Source organism: Babylonia areolata, chromosome 16 (assembly GCF_041734735.1).
Source record: "Babylonia areolata isolate BAREFJ2019XMU chromosome 16, ASM4173473v1, whole genome shotgun sequence".
Lineage (NCBI taxonomy): Eukaryota > Metazoa > Mollusca > Gastropoda > Neogastropoda > Buccinidae > Babylonia > Babylonia areolata.
This window is the reverse complement of record NC_134891.1, coordinates 23,735,816-23,753,315: the sequence shown is the minus strand read 5'-3', so window position 1 is coordinate 23,753,315 and position 17,500 is coordinate 23,735,816. Positions and strand designations below refer to the sequence as shown.

General features: G+C 46.1%; 1 protein-coding gene across 2 annotated transcripts in view; it reads right to left on the bottom strand.

Moving 5' to 3' along the window:
• The window catches only part of LOC143290934 (peroxisomal acyl-coenzyme A oxidase 1-like), a 36,151-nt gene that overhangs the window by 7,333 nt on the left and 11,318 nt on the right, over positions 1-17,500 (bottom strand). For both annotated transcript variants that reach the window (XM_076600503.1, XM_076600504.1), the window contains exons 6-10: positions 11,482-11,601; positions 10,035-10,150; positions 6,592-6,761; positions 3,996-4,158; positions 1,311-1,501 (exon numbers count right to left, since the gene is read on the bottom strand). In XM_076600503.1, the coding sequence (XP_076456618.1) occupies positions 1,311-1,501; positions 3,996-4,158; positions 6,592-6,761; positions 10,035-10,150; positions 11,482-11,601 (760 nt within the window). The remainder of the gene's footprint in view (positions 1-1,310; positions 1,502-3,995; positions 4,159-6,591; positions 6,762-10,034; positions 10,151-11,481; positions 11,602-17,500) is intronic.

Here is a 17,500-nt window from a genome sequence, read left to right as displayed (position 1 = left end):
AATTTAAAAAAACATTAAATATCTTTTGGCAAAAACATTGTTGGTCATGTTCTTAAGATTAATGTCATACACTTCAGTAAATATCTGAATTAAAAAAAAAACAACACACAATTAACTGTGTTCTTAAAAACACGGTCATACGCTTCAGTGGATAAAAAATATCTGGAGGGGGAAAAAACATGGTTGACTATGTTTTTAAAAACATTATCATACACTTCAATAAACATCTGGGGGTGGGGGGGGGGAAACAACAGTTAAGAATGTTCTTAAAAACAGTCATGCATAAGTGATCTGTTTTCTATTTGCAGCACAATACAGTTAAGAACACCACAGCATAGTAAGAGTACCATACAACACAGCATGACACAATCTATTTTATAGTCCCCAGTATTTTGATGCAGTTATAGTTCAGAACAGCACAGTAAGAGTACCATACAACACAGCATGACACAATCTCTTTTATAGCATTCAGTATTATGATGCAGTCATAGTTTTGAACACTAGAGCACAGTAGAAGTACCATACAACACAGCATGACACAATCTATTTTATAGCATTCAGTATTATGGTGCAGTCATAGTTTTTTACCACTACAGCACAGTAAAAGTACCATACAACACAGCATGACACAATCTATTTTATAGTCCCCAGTATTATGATGCAGTTATAGTTCAGAACAACACAGTAAGAGTACCATACAACACAGCATGACACAATCTATCTTACAGTCCTCAGTATTATGATGCAGCCATAGTTCAGAACAGCACAGCACGACACAGCAGTGCAACTCATCGTCCTCAGTACAATATCTATTTGGGTTTTTTTGGTATTTTGTATTTCTTTCTATCACAACAGATTTCTCTGTGTGAAATTCGGGCTGCTCTCCCCAAGGAGAGCGCATCGCTACACTACACTACAGCACCACCCATTTTTTTTTTGTTTTTTTCCTGCGTGCAGTTTTATTTGTTTTTCCTAATGAAGTGGATTTTTCTACAGAATTTTGCCAGGAACAACCCTTTTGTTGCCGTGGGTTCTTTAAAGTGCATGCCGCACACGGGACCTCGGTTTATCGTCTCATCAGGATGACTAGCATCCAGACCACCACTCAAGGTCTAGTGGATGGGGAGAAAACATCGGCGGCTGAGTAGTGATTCGAACCAGCGCGCTCAGATTCTCTCGCGTCCTAGGCGGACGCGTTACCTCTAGGCCATCACTCCACGAGCCATAGTCCAGAACAAACACCCACAAACACCACAGTCAATAGTACCGCACAGCACAGCACAGCAGCCAAGACATTTATCACTCAGTACCTTGCAGTCTGCAGAATCATGACGTAGTTCTCCCCCTCGTAGGTGCAGGACGGAGTGACATCCACGTAGATTTTGGGCAGTCCGCTGGCCAGACTGTACCCGTGGCCCCCACAGGCCAGACGGCACACCTCCACCCCCTCCGAGGCACTCCAGGAACTCACTGCTTTCAGCCCCGCAGACAGCGCATGGAGCTGTAATGGGTCACAGTGTAATAGTATGTACTGTGTGTGTGTCGTAATGTTCACTAGTGTTGTATTTGCATTTGTGTTTGTATTTCTTTTTATCACAACAGATTTCTCTGTGTGAAATTCGGGCTGCTCTCCCCAGGGAGAGCGTGTCGCTATACTACAGTGCCACCCTTTTTTCTTTCTTTTTTTGTATTTTTTCTTGCCTGCAGTTGTTGTTTTTTTTCCTATCGAAGTGGATTTTTCTACAGAATTTTGCCAGGAACAACCCTTTTGTTGCCGTGGGTTCTTTTACGTGTGCTAAGTGCATGCTGCACATGGGACCTCGGTTCATCGTCTCATCTGAATGACTAGCGTCCAGACCACCACTTAAGGTCAAGTGGAGGGGGAGAAAATATCGGCGGCTGAGCCGTGAATCAAACCAGCACGCTCAGATTCTCTTGCTTCCTAGGCGGACGCGTTACCTCTAGGACATCACTCCACTGGCCATCAATCTACTTTTGTTGATGCTGTCGTAATGTTCACTGGTGTTGTTGATGCTGTTGTAATGTTCACTGGTGTTGTTGATGCTGTCATTATGTTCATGTGTTGATGATGCTGTTGTAATGATCGCTGATGTTGTTGATGCTGTTGTAATGTTCACTGGTGTTGGTGAAGCTGTCGTTATGTTCATGTGCTGCTGATGCTGTTGTAATGATCGCTGGTGTTGTTGATGCTGTTGTAATGTTCACTGGTGTTGGTGAAGCTGTCGTTATGTTCATGTGCTGCTGATGCTGTTGTAATGTTCCAATGTGTTTGTGAAGCTGTCATTATGTTCATATGTGTGGATGTTGCTAATATAATGTTCACTGGTGTTGTTGATGCTGTCGTAATATTCCTATGTGTTGGTGAAGCTGTCGTTACGTTCATATGTGTGGATGATGCTGTTGTAATGTTCACTGGTGTTGTTGATGCTGTTGTGATATTCCTATGCGTTGGTGAAGTTGTCATTAAGTTAATATGTGTGGATGATGCTGTTGTAATGTCCACTGGTGTTGTTGATGCTGTTGTAATACTGATATGTGTTGATAATGCTGTTGTAATTTCATGTGTTGATGACGCTGTTGTAATGTTCAAATATGTTGATCATGCTGTCGTAAATGTCAGTCTGTGTTGGTGGTGCTGTTGTATATATCTGTGTGTGTTAACGAGGCTGTCATAATGTTTATATATGTTGATGCTGTCCTAATGTTCATGTGTGTTAATGAGGCTGTCATAATGTTTATATATGTTGATAATGCTGTCCTAGTGTTCATGTGTGTTGGTGATGGTGTCCTAGCGTTCATGTGTGTTGGTGATGGTGTCATAATGTTCATGTGTGTTGATGATGCTGTCATAATGTTCATCTGTGTTGATGATGCTGTCATAATGTTCATGTGTGTTGAGGATGCTGTCATAATGTTCATGTGTGTTGAGGATGTTGTCATTATGTTCATGTGTGTTGATGACACTGTCATAATGTTTATGTGTGGTGATGATGCTGTCCCAGTGTTCATGTGTGGTGATGATGCTGTGTGATGATGCTGTCATAATGTTCATGTGTGTTGATGATGCTGTCATAATGTTCATGTGTATTGATGATGCTGTCATAATGTTAATTTGTGTTGATGATGCTGTCATAATGTTCATGTGTGGTGATGATGCTGTCCCAATGTTCATGTGTGGTGATGATGCTGTCCCAATGTTCATGTGTGGTAATGATGCTGTCCTAATGTTCATGTGTGTTGATGATGCTGTCCTAATGTTCACATGTGTTGATGATGCTGTTCTAATGTTCATTTGTGGTGATGACACTGTCATAATGTCCATTTGTGCTGACGATGCTGTCACAATGATCACAACTGTTGACAATAATGTCTTATTGTTCATATCATTATGTGTGTTGATGATTCTGTCATAATGTTATTAACCTGATTGTACATGCTAAAGCGGGATAATTACTGGTATACACACGGTATGCATGCATGTGAACATTTAAAGTAGGCATGCGACCATTGTTTCTTTATGTTCAAGACAGACGAACACTAACTGCCTTATCAATTCTGCCACATGAACAGCGTTCAGGCACTAGCAAGTCTGTACATATGTTGACCTGGGAGATTGGAAAAAATCTCCACCCTTTATCCACCAGGCGCCGTTACCGAGATTCAAACCCGGGACCCTCAGACTGAAAGTCCAATGCTTAAACCACTCGGCTATTGCGCCCGTCAACACTACTCTGGGAACATCTCACAATTCTATGTGGATTTTTTGTTTGTTTGTTGTTGTTTTTCACAATTTTGGGGACTGTCTATCCCTCCATTACACAGAAAACTTCTACACACCTGCTCACACACCCACTCTTAACTCCTTCACATGCATATATGCATACACACAAATACTGACACTAACAAACAAATACACATTCACACACAAAGAGGTATAAACACAAACACACACACACACACACACACACACACACCTGCGCCAGTCCCCCAAAAGCCCCCTGGTTGATCTCGGCAGTGGTTGCCATGTACTGCAGCATCATACTTCTGCCCGCGAAGAACAGAGCGTAGGCGTTGGCCACCTGGGGCAGCAGGCGATACTGCTGGGTCTGAAAGTCCATCACCTGCACCTCCCCTGCCCTGTAACAACACAGCATGGGACACACAGGTACAATGGGCGGGCAGGTAGAATGGGACACCTGTTAAATCTGTAACACAGCACGTGTCACACAGGTACAACAAAACTACACCTGTTAAATCTGTAACACAGCACATGTCACACAGGTACAACAAAACTACACCTGTTAAATCTGTAACACAGCACATGTCACACAGGTACAACAAAACTACACCTGTTAAATCTGTAACACAGCCCATGTCACAAAGGTACAACAAAACTACGCCTGTTCAATCTGTAACACAGCACAAGACACACAGGTACAATGGGACACCTGTTAAATCTGTAACACAGCCCATGTCACACAGGTACAACAATGGGACACCTGTTCATCTGTAACACAGCCCATGACACACAGGTACAATAGGACACCTGTTAAATCTGTAACACAGTACAGGACACACAGGTACTACAATGGGACACCTGTTAAATCTGTAACACAGCACGGGACACACAGGTACTACAATGGGACACCTGTTAAATCTGTAACACAGCACGGGACACACAGGTACTACAATGGGACACCTGTTAAATCTGTAACACAGCACGGGACACACAGGTACAATGGGACAACTGTTAAATCTGTAACACAGCATGGGACACCTGTTAATCTGTAACACAGCATGGGACACACAGGTACAATGGGACACCTGTTAAATCTGTAACACAGCATGGGACACACAGGTACAATGGGACACCTGTTAAATCTGTAACACAGCACGGGACACACAGGTACAACAATGGGACACCTGTTAAATCTGTAACACAGCATGGGACACACAGGTACAACAATCGGACACCTGTTCATATGTAACACAGCATGGGACACACAGGTACAATGGGACAACTGTTACATCTGTAACACAGCACGGGACACAAAGGTACAATGGGACACCTGTTAAATCTGTTAACACAGCATGGGACACCTGTTCATCTGTAACACAGCCCATGTCACACAGGTACAACAATGGGATACCTGTTAAATCTGTAACACAGCATGGGACACACAGGTACAACAATGGGACACCTGTTAAATCTGTAACACAGCATGGGACACACAGGTACAATGGGCAGGTGCAATGGGACACCTGTTAAATCTGTGAACACAGCACGGGACACCTGTTCATCTGTAACACAACATGGGACACACCAGGCCATCTGTATCACAGTGCAGGACACACAGGTACAATGGGACACCTGTTAAATCTGTAACACAGTACAGGACACACAGGTACAACAATGGGACACCTGTTCATCTGTAACACAGCATGGGACACACAGGTACAACAATGGGACACCTGGTCATCTGTATCACAGTACAGGACACACAGGTACAATGGGACACCTGTTAAATCGATAATGCAGCCATAGCACACCTGCTCATCTGTAACACACAGCATGGGGCACACAGGTGCAACAACAATGGGACACCTGTTAAATCTGTAACACAGCACAGCACACCTGTTCACATGCAACACAGCACGGGACACTCACAGGTGCAATGAGACACTCCCAGTTTGTTCAAGATGCCTATTTATTTATTTATTTATTTATTTATTATCATTATTACTACTACCCCTTTTTATATATTATAATTATTATCTATTTATTTATTTACTTATTTATGTATGCTTATCTATTATTTATTCCCCTTTTTTTCTTTTCTTTTTTTTTTCTTTCTCAAGGCCTGACTAAGTACTGTGGTGTAGCGTATATGGATTTGTCCGAACGCAGTGACACCTCCTTGAGCTACTGAAACTGAAACTGAAACTCAAGATGCCTATCAAACCATTTTGTCCTGATTAAAATAAGTAACTCTTTATGCAGTTCCAATTGCTGATGTTTTTTTTTTTTTCCTCTGGACTAGAAAGCAGTTTCATTTTGATGTACAAATGCAAGTCAGCATGTTTTCCTGTTTACATCACCTTGAGTTTTGTCATATCAAGACTGTATTTGTGATTCATGTTTGAAAACAGGATACACACACACAGACACACTAACACACCTACACAAACACACACATATATACACAAACACACACACCCCTGTGACAAAGCCACCAGGCAAACAATATCCCAACCTCTCCACCACTTCCTACTACTTCCCTTCCACCCCCCCCCCCCCCCCCCCCCCCTGCACCCCCCCCCTTCCCCCACCTCCCGAGCCTCCTCCTACCATCACGCGGCTTCTCCCTATTATAATAACTCAGGGAGTCTGCACGAAGGAATAAAACCTGAAATGTCAAAACAAAAACAAAAAAACAATATCAACAACAGCATCACCATCACCATCATTCTGATCCTTCCTGCAAATAATCAGGAGCAGCAGCGACAAGCACAACAAGTGAGCATCATCACCATCACTGCCATCTCTCTCTCTCTGACTGACAGACGTACCCAGGCTGGATTTCAGACTGTCGCCGAACACAGCTGTAGCGGACTGCGATGGTCGCTGCCTTGGCCAGTCCCCGACCCACGTCACCCACAATGGCCACCCTTATGAAGGTCATCCCTCCGTAAATCAGGCGGTCACTCTTCGGCTTCAAGTACGTCCCGTCAGGAAGCACCTTCAAGTCACAGTCACAGTCACAGTTTCAGTTTCTCGAAGAGGTGTCAATTGCGTTCAGACAAATCCATATATGCACCAGCCACTGTGGCGAAGTGGTTAGCGTCGCGGACTGACGGCTGGGAGGACGCGAGTTCAGATCTCAGCGGAGGTGGGTTTTTCGGCCCGTGGCCGGCTCCTACCCAGTGTTGAGTGTGCTGTGGGCTTAAATGGGGAGACTGGGATCACACAGTCGAGTGTCATCCACTTCAAAGATGCGTCTTTGGGTGTGTTGTTCCAATTACCTGACCAACACTGCAAGTGTCTGTATCTCTCGGGCCTGGTTAACGCCGGGATATCATTATGACAGGAAGCGTAGAGTACAGCCTTGTCATGCAGTCCCAAACCAAAATGGACCTCCATAGCAACAATGTCATTGTCATCGTCATCCTTCTCCTCCTTCATCATCATCAATATAAACAAAACAGTCTCAATGTCTGTGGTCTTTCTTTTTTTTTTTTTTTTTTTGGCTGCCCCATTTCAGTGGCATTACTCCCACACCGCTCATTTAGATTCCGGATTCGTCCGTCACAGTTCTAGCGTCGCAGTCTGCAGGAAACCATCGATGTTAGGTTGCCAGGAGGCCACACACCAAAGGAGACCCTGCACTGCTGCTGAGTCACTTCGGTGGTGTTCAGTGGTGCCTGTTCTAATTTAACATACTTAGGACACATCACCTTCCCCCAAAGGGGAACAAAGGAAACAGCACCTTCCCTAAAGAGGAACAAAGGAAACAGCACCTTCCCTAAAGAGGAACAAAGGAAACAGCACCTTCCCCCAAGAGGAACAAAGGAAACATCACGTTCCCCCCAAGAGGAACAAAGGAAACATCACCTTCCCCCCAAGAGGAACAAAGGAAACATCACCTTCCCTCAAAGAGGAACAAAGGAAATATCACCTTCCCCCCAAGAGGAACAAAGGAAACATCACCTTCCCCAAAGGGGAACAAAGGAAACATCACCTTCCCCCCAAGAGGAACAAAGGAAACATTACCTTCCCCAAAGGGGAACAAAGGAAACATTACCTTCCCCCAAGAGGAACAAAGGAAACATCACCTTCCCCAAAGGGGAACAAAGGAAACGTCACCTTCCCCCCAAGAGGAACAAAGGAAACATCACCTTCCCCAAAGGGGAACAAAGGAAACATCACCTTCCCCCCAAGAGGAACAAAGGAAACATCACCTTCCCCAAAGAGGAACAAAGGAAACATCACCTTCCCCCCAAGGGGAACAAAGGAAACGTCACCTTCCCCAAAGGGGAACATCACCTTCCCCCCAAGAGGAACAAAGGAAACGTCACCTTCCCCAAAGGGGAACATCACCTTCCCCCCAAGAGGAACAAAGGAAACATCACCTTCCCTCAAAGGGGAACAAAGGAAACATCACCTTCCCTCAAAGGGGAACAAAGGTAACATCACCTTCCCCAAAGGGGAACAAAGGAAACATCACCTTCCCCCCAAGAGGAACAAAGGAAACATCACCTTCCCTCAAAGGAAGAGGTCCAGATAAAGAATGGTCACTGAAACATCCTGCCCTGTAAGCTCAGTCACTCTCAGTGAGGCGACAGCCCTTCACTGACACAGCCTGACCTATAAGCTGTCACTCTCAGTGAGGCGACAGCCCTTCACTGACACAGCCTGACCTGTAAGCTGTCACTCTCAGTGAGGCGACAGCCCTTCACTGACACATCCTGACCTGTAAGCTCTGTCACTCTCAGTGAGGCGACAGCCCTTCACTGACACATCCTGACCTGTAAGCTCTGTCACTCTCAGTGAGGCGACAGCCCTTCACTGACACAGCCTGACCTGTAAGCTCAGTCACTCTCAGTGAGGCGACAGCCCTTCACTGACACATCCTGACCTGTAAGCTCTATCACTCTCAGTGAGGCGACAGCCCTTCACTGACACATCCTGACCTGTAAGCTCTATCACTCTCAGTGAGGGGACAGCCCTTCACTGACACATCCTGACCTGTAAGCTCTATCACTCTCAGTGAGGCAACAGCCCTTCACTGACACATCCTGACCTGTAAGCTCTATCACTCTCAGTGAGGCGACAGCCCTTCACTGACACAGCCTGACCTGTAAGCTCTGTCACTCTCAGTGAGAATGTGTGAATGTGTGTCACCATGTTTCACATTTATTTGCTTACTTATCATCATTGTTGTCTATTTTATTTATTTATTATTATTATTATCATTATTATTATTATTATTTTTTTTTATTATAATTAATATTTATTTGTTTATTTATGTACGCTTATAGTTGACTTCATCACGTTTTTGCGCCTTATACATATTATTAGTAGTGGTAGTAGTTAATTTTTTTATGTATGTATTTATTATTTATGCACCCTTTTTTTTCTTCTTTTTTTTCTCAAGGCCTGACTAAGCGCGTTGGGTTACGCTGCTGGTCAGGCATCTGCTTGGCAGATGTGGTGTAGCATATATGGATTTGTCCAAACACAGCGACGCCTCCTTGAGCTACTGAAACTGAAAACTGACACAGTCTGACTTGTGTAAGCTCAATCACTCTCAGTGAGGTAACAGCCCTTCACTGACCAGTACACTAGTCATCATCTGTCGAGGACCTAATGGCTGACTGAGAAAAGGTACAAAACAAATGTCCCTTTCTTTTAAGTTTTTTTTCTTTTCTTTGTTTATGTGGGTTACAACTCCCACATTCACTCGTACGTACAAGTGAGCTTCCACATGTATGACCGTTTTTACCCTGCCATGTAAGCAGCCATACTCCATTTTCCAGGATGTGCATGCTGGGCTATATGTTCTTGTTTCCGTAAACCACCAATCGCTGTCATGGATTTAACGGGATCTTTAGCATGTGTATTTGATCTTCTGCATGCCTGTACACATGAAGGGGTTTCAGGGTCTGCACACACCGACCTCAAGAGATCAGAAACATCTCCATCCTTAGCCCACCAGGTGCACCGAGACGAAATCAAACCCAAGAAACTCGGGTAAGAATCAAGCACTCTAACCATTTCACCAAAGAGGTTGTCTCTTTGGAAACGCATGTGAGCAAAAGACTGGTAGCCCCTACTAAAAACTGAAGAAGCAACAACGGATTGCAAATATCGATTTTTTTTCATAATCAAAATCAAACAAGTATAGTAATCATTCATTCCCAAAGACAAAATAACTTCAAGCCCCAAAATTGTTTGATGAATATTTTCCGTCAGCAAGGGAGATCACTGGTGCAGCGCATGGCAAATTACTCACCTTGGAGTGCTTCATCATCATGTTTTCCCGTGGGATGTGGACGTTGTCAAAACGAAGGAAGCCGTTGTCGATGCCCTGATAGCCAAACTTGTTGCCAATATCTCCTACTGTTACCCCTGCAACAAACAATGACAATCAGAACAGTGTGTGTGTGTGTGTGTGTGTGTGTGTGTCTGTGTGTGTGTGTGTGTGTGTGTTGCTCTGTGCATGTGTGTGTGTGTGTGTGTGTGTTGCTCTGAGTGTGTGTGTATGTGTGTGTGTTGCTCTGCGTGTGTGTGTATATGTGTGTGTGTGTGTGTGGGGGGGGTGTGGGGGTGTGTGTTGCTCTGAGTGTGTGTGTGTGTATGTGTGTGTGTTTTGCTGTGTGTGTGTGTGTGTGTGTGTGTGTGTGGTGTGTATGCTCTGTGTTCAAAGTGTGTTTTTGTGTGTGTGCTTGAGTGTACATTTCCCTGCATAGGTGTGCATTCTGTGTGAGTCTGTGTTCCGCATGCGAGAGCATGTTTCAATGCATGACACCAGTTTTCTAGCTGCACACAATTTGCTCACAGTCACATTCTTTACCACAATACTTCGAACTCCATATTAAATGGATGGGTTTTTTTTTATTATTACAATTAACTTGACCAGTCAAAACATGTGTGGTTCGTCCGTCGGGATCGACGAGGACCATCTAGTCATCCTGGGAGTGGGTGGGTTGGGCTCTGTGGGTGCGCATATGACTGGTCAGGCCAATCCGCACCCAGAAGGTTCTGACGCAGTGTGGACAGGGGATGGTGGCAGCTGTCAGGGACTTGTTGGCACTGCTTTTCCTGGCCTGTCTGCATTGCTCTGCTGCAGCGATTCTGTTAGCCTCACAGGATTTGGCGCCTTTGTGGACAGCTGAGCGCCACTTTGGTCTGTCCATTGCATTCAGCTCCCATGTGTCGTGGCTGATGCTGAAGGCCTTCAGAGAAGCTTTCAGAGTGTCTTTGAAGCGCTTCTTTTGGCCTCCATGGGAGCGCTTGCCATGTTGGAGTTCGCCGTACAGCAGTTTCTTGGGGAGCCGGTGGTCTGGCATGCGAACTATATGGCCTGCCCAACACAACTGGGCCTGCATCAAGATGGTGTAGATGCTGGGCAAGTTTGCATGAGTGAGCACCTCTGTGTCAGGGATCTTCTCTTGCCACTTTATGCCGAGAAGTTTTCTGAGGCTGGTGGTGTGGAAGTGGTTAAGCTTTTTGGCGTGGCGTTTGTAGACCGTCCATGATTCACATCTCTGCTCTATGAATGTGACATAAATGTCATGGTGTATAATGCTTGTAACAGATAGCAAATGATATGCACATTCAATACGCACATGCACACGCTCACACACACACACACACGCACAGTGATACACACAGTGACACAACATAAACACACACACCCACACCTACACACACACACACACACACACACACACACCTACCTGGCAGTGGCTGATGGGTGTCCAGGTCACGGATCTGCACGAGGAAGGAGTGCATGCCCAGGGTGCGACCGTTGGAGATCAGCTGGGCCATCACCACGCAGCAGTTGGACGTCTTCCCCACTGAAACCACATCACCTACCGCATCATCGCATACTCCACCACCCACACCATCACACACACCACTGCACCATCACACAAACTACCCACACCATCACACACACCACCACCCGCACCATCACACACCACCACCCACCCACACCATCACACACACCACCACCCACACCATCACACACCACCACCCGCACCATCACACACCACCACCCACACCATCACACACCACCACCACCCACACCATCACACACCACCACCACCCACACCATCACACACCACCACCCGCACCATCACACACCACACACCACCCACACCATCACACACACCACCCACCCACACCATCACACACCACCACCCACACCATCACACAACCACCCACCCACACCATCACACACACCACCACCCACACCATCACACACACCACCACCCACACCATCACACACACCACCACCCAGACCATCACACACACCACCGCACCATCACGCACACCACCCACACCACCACACAAACCACCGCACCATCACACACACCACCCACACCATCACACACACCACCACCCACACCATCACACCACCACCCGCACCATCACACACACCACCCACCCACACCATCACACACTCCACCCACACCATCACACACCACCACCACCCACACCATCACACACCACCACCCGCACCATCACACACCACACACCATCACACACACCACCCACACCATCATACACCAGCACCCACACCATCACAAACACCACCACCACCACAACAGCCAAGCGGTTAAAGCATTGGACTTTCTATCAAAAGGTCCTGGGTTCGAATCCTGCTAACAGCGCCTGGTTGGTTAAGGATGAAGGTTTTTCTGATTGTATCTTAGAGCTCCTGAAATCCAAGTCAGCAGTCAGTGGCCTATGGGAAGATGAACATCTTTATCCTGCACATGCCAAAGAGGGAGTTTGGCATGATAAAACAAGAGAGGCAAGGCCTTCATGACTCACTTGTGATAAATTAAGTCCCCTAGCATTAATTACAGAGTAATTTCCCTTTTTTACGATCTGCACCAAAACGTTTGCAAAATAAATAAAAATTCCATGCTTAGCAAAAGAAGTTCCTGTTTGAACAAAAAATGATAATAATGTCTCCTCTTGTTGTTGTGTCAGAATAAGAGGTCAAAGTGCCAAGTTTAGAGAATACAAAAAATATAAATATAACAGTAAATGCAGTTTGCATATAATTAGGCTTCATTTTTTTTTTTTTTTTTTTTTTTTTTTTTGTGCCCATCCCAGAGGTGCAATATTGTTTTAAACAAGATGACTGGAAAGAACTGAATTTTTCCTATTTTATGCCAAATTTGGTGTCAACTGACAAAGTATTTGCAGAGAAAATGTCAATGTTAAAGTTTACCACGGACACACAGACACACGGACACACACACACACACACACACACACACACACAGACAACCGAACACCGGGTTAAAACATAGACTCACTTTGTTTACACAAGTGAGTCAAAAACCATCATACTCATTAAAGTCAACCCGTACATAATGGAGTGAACAAGAGAACCACAGCCCTTGAAGGTGGAATAAGATGTGAGCATTACACAGCACATGTTGCATATTATCACTAACTTCACATGGTAACCCATTACCAAACTATTCATCAAAGTGTTGTAAAAAATAAAATACAAAAAAAAGATACATATTTGTCAACTTCAAAATATTCACATGTACCCATAATCCAAAGCTTGTTACTGTCCTAACATGACTGTTATCTTGCTCCACGACCACTAATTTAGAAGTTGGATTTAGAAAATAATAATAATAATAATAAAAGATAACAGTAATAAGAAAAATCAAAATAGCAAAGTCATTAACTAGGAAAGCATAATTCAGCACAATGTACATAAAGCATGTAGTGTAACGTGAAAAAAATCCCAGCAAATGAATAAAATATTTGATTTGCACTGTTAATAAATATATAACCAAATAAGAACAATCTTACCCAAACTGAGCTGGAACCAAAAATCAATGATAGCATGACACAGAAAAAAAAAAAAATTAAACACAGGCAAAATCTACAAAGTTTCAGTTTCAGTTTCAGTAGCTCAAGGAGGTGCCACTGCGTTCAGACAAATCCATATACGCTACACCACATCTGCCAAGCAGATGCCTGACCAGCAGCATAACCCAACGCGCTTAGTCAGGCCTTGAGAGAAAAAAAAAGTGAATAAATAATAGATAAATACTTTTTTTTTAAATATATAAAAAAAAAATTAAAAAAAAAAGAGTATTTATCTATTATTTATTCACTTTTTTTTTTTTTTTTTTTTTTTTTTTTAAATATATAAAAGTTCTGCTAAGATCTCCCCTCTAGGGTGCCTCAGTGCGTCCCTAGCAAGGGAGTGAACTCTGTAGCCGCACCTCCTCGCCACGTTAATGTGGGTGTTCCTGCGGGGACATGGGGCAGAATGGGCATGACCTAGTCATGGCGAACGCGGCACGGGTGCGGACGATCGGCGCAATAGCAAGACTAGCTCTCGGAAACTCACTCAAGAGAGGTCGCAGACTAGACTGGTCAGGGTAGATGGAGCTCATTAGCCTTGGCAGGCAGTCCATCTAGGAGAAGGGAAACTCTGATTTCAAACCAACGGGTGGGATACCCAGCTAACAATCCCCCCCTGTGCTCACAGGGCAGGTCTTTGGACCATGAGCCCCGGGTAGATGGAGCTCGTTAACCTTGACAGGCAGTCCATCTAGGGAGGGATCCCCAATCTCTCACATCCCCCTGTGCTCACAGGGCAGGACTCTTTAGACCTGAGCTAAGGGAGAAGCCCCCTGACAGAAAACTTGATCCGGCCTGCCGAAGACGGAGTGTGTCAGCTACGGCGCAGGTTTCTGGTTAAAAATTCAGGACACACACGCATCAACGATCATGGTTATGCGTCAGACCACTTTGTCGTCATGGCGTCGTCCCTATCAGCGACAACCGGGGAGGGACGGAGCCGGGCCTCCTGCCTCAAAGGGGCCCACCAAAGCGACCGGTGCCTCTGTCAACCTGAAGGTCAGGGGAAGGCAGAGTAGAGCGACTGACCAGACAAATTCACCACCTGTCAACCTCACAGTAGCTCAGTGGAATGCAGAAGGGCTGAGAAACAAGAAACCAGAACTCCAGGAGTTTCTCCGAAATAACAACATTGATGTCATCTGCATTCAGGAGACCCATTTAAAAGATCCCCAAAGATTTTTTATTAGAGGCTACGAAGCCTTCCGCCAAGATCGAGAGGACAGACACAAGGGAGGAATCCTCACCCTCATCAAAATCTCCATCCCTGCAGTAGAAACAAGCAGATCGGGAAAAGAGGAGCTAGAGCATCACACAGTCAAGCTGCTACTGCCCAGCGGAGAACTACTGATCACCAACTGCTACAGCCCTCCAGGCTCAGCTCTAGCGCTACACAAAGTGAGACTTGAAGCTTCCAGACACCTTGTGGTTGGAGACTTCAACAGCCACTCGCCAAGCTGGGGCTATGAGGAAATGGACTCACGTGGTGAGGAAGTAGAGGACTGGATGATGGACAACAAGCTCATCCTCATCAACCATCCAGAGGACAAACCCACCTGCTACTCCAGAGCATGGAAGACCTGCTCAACACCAGATCTGGCCATCGCCACAGAAGAGGTTCAGCAACTCACCTCCAGAACAGTCAACACACAGCTAGGGGGAAGCGACCATCTGCCAGTCATCCTCAGCATTTCCAGCATAGGATGCACCCAGCACAGAATGGAACCCAGCTGGAACTTCAAACGAGCTAACTGGACTCTCTTCAAAGGAAAAGCAGACAACCTCTGCCAAGACATCAGTACCTCCAACAACCTCATCAACAATGTCAACCTTTTCAGCGATGCACTGCTGCGAGCAGCAAAGCAGTCCATCCCAAGAGGGAAACGCAGAAACTACAAGCCCTACTGGAGTGACACTCTGAAACAGCTCCATGCAGACCTAGACTCCGCCAGAGAAACCATGGAGCAGAGCCCCACTCCTGACAACATCCGGGAATACAACACCATCAAAGAAACCTTCCAACAGCAGAAGAGAACAGAAATACAGAGGAGCTGGAATGAGAAGACCAGCAGTCTCAACATGGAGAAGGACACCGGCAAGTTGTGGAACCTGACCAAGCTTCTGAATGAAGACACGGGCACCAGACACAGCAGAACTGTCATTGAGGAAAATGGCAAGCACCACGCGGGCAAGCAGGCAGCCAACATCCTTGCAGATTTTTACAGAGAGGGCAGCACCACAACACTCCCTGAAGCCCGAGTGCAGGAAGTCCAGAGGGAGATCAAGGAGAAGCTGAAACAGCAGAACCCGAGTCAGTCCATGATGACAGCCTTCTCCATGGCCGAACTCAGTGCAGCCATCAGGAAACTGAAGAAAAAGAAAGCCCCTGGGAAAGACGGCATCCCGAATGACATGATCAAGAACCTGGGACCTGTAGCCAGACAGAAGCTTCTCTTGATCATCAACCAGTCCTGGGACACAGGGAAACTTCCAGACCAGTGGAGAGAAGCCATCATCGTCCCCATCAGAAAGAAGCAGAAGGATAAGACTAAGAAGTCCAGCTATCGACCAATCAGCCTCCTGAGTTGTCTGGGCAAGGTGATGGAAAGGATGGTGAACACTCGACTCCTGAAACACCTTGAAGAAAACCACCTGCTCAGCAATACCCAATCAGCCTACAGGAAAAACCGCAGCACCGAAGACCAGCTGGTGTACCTTGCACAGGAGATAGAGACTGTCTTTCAAGAAAAGAAGAAGGTGCTTGCAGTCTTCGTGGACCTAACCAAGGCCTTCGACAAGGTCTGGAAGGCAGGACTTCTCCTGAAGCTCCTCAACAAGAAAGTGGAAGGGAAGATGTACCGCTGGATCCAGGATTTCCTCCAACACCGCAGGGCAAGGGTAAAACTTGACGGGAAAACCAGCCATCGGGTCACTCTACAGCAAGGTGTGCCGCAAGGAGGAGTCATTTCCCCTACACTTTTCCTCATCTTCATCGACGACATCGCTGAGAAGATCTCCAAGCATGTCTCCAGAGCCCTCCACGCTGATGACTTTGCTGCCTGGAGTGCTGCGGAATACCTCACGTCCGCCAGCCACAGAATGCAGGAAGCACTCAACCACGTGGGAACATGGGCCTCTGCCTGGGGAGTAGACATCAACACCACCAAGACAGTCTCAGCAATCTTCTCGCTGTCACCGATGTCAGAAACCTCCCACCTCAAACTGAACGGAATGCAGTTGAAACAGGATGACACGCCAATGTACCTGGGTGTGAAGCTCGACAAGCGATTGACATGGAACCCCCATCTCAAGGACATCGAGAGACGAGCAACCAGAAAACTGGCCATCCTGAAAAAACTCGCCGGGACCTCTTGGGGTGCCAACAGCAGCATACTGCAGAGGGTGTACACTGGAACTGTCAGGCCAACCCTGGAGTATGGCAGCACTGCCTGGGCCACGGCATCAGCAACCAACACAAGCCGCCTGAGCAAAGTTCAGAACGCAGGGCTACGGCTGATCACTGGCGGGATAAAGACGACTCCAGTTCAGGCGATGGAGAAACACACAGGCCTCCACCCACTCAAAGATAGACGAGAGGAAAAAGTCTTCATCCACAGCGAGAAGCTCCTGCGCATGCCAACTCACCCAATGCACGAAAAACTGAAGCACCCAACAAAGAACAGACTGAAGCGGACCAGCTTCAACCACCTCTCCAAGGCCCTGCACCGCCAACATGAAGACCTGCTGCCCTCGTCCCCTGCCGAGATGGAAACACTCCCCGACTTCGAGGAACCGGCCGACCAACTGGAAGGAGTCTCAATCATCACAAAAGTCCCTGGCATCGACCAA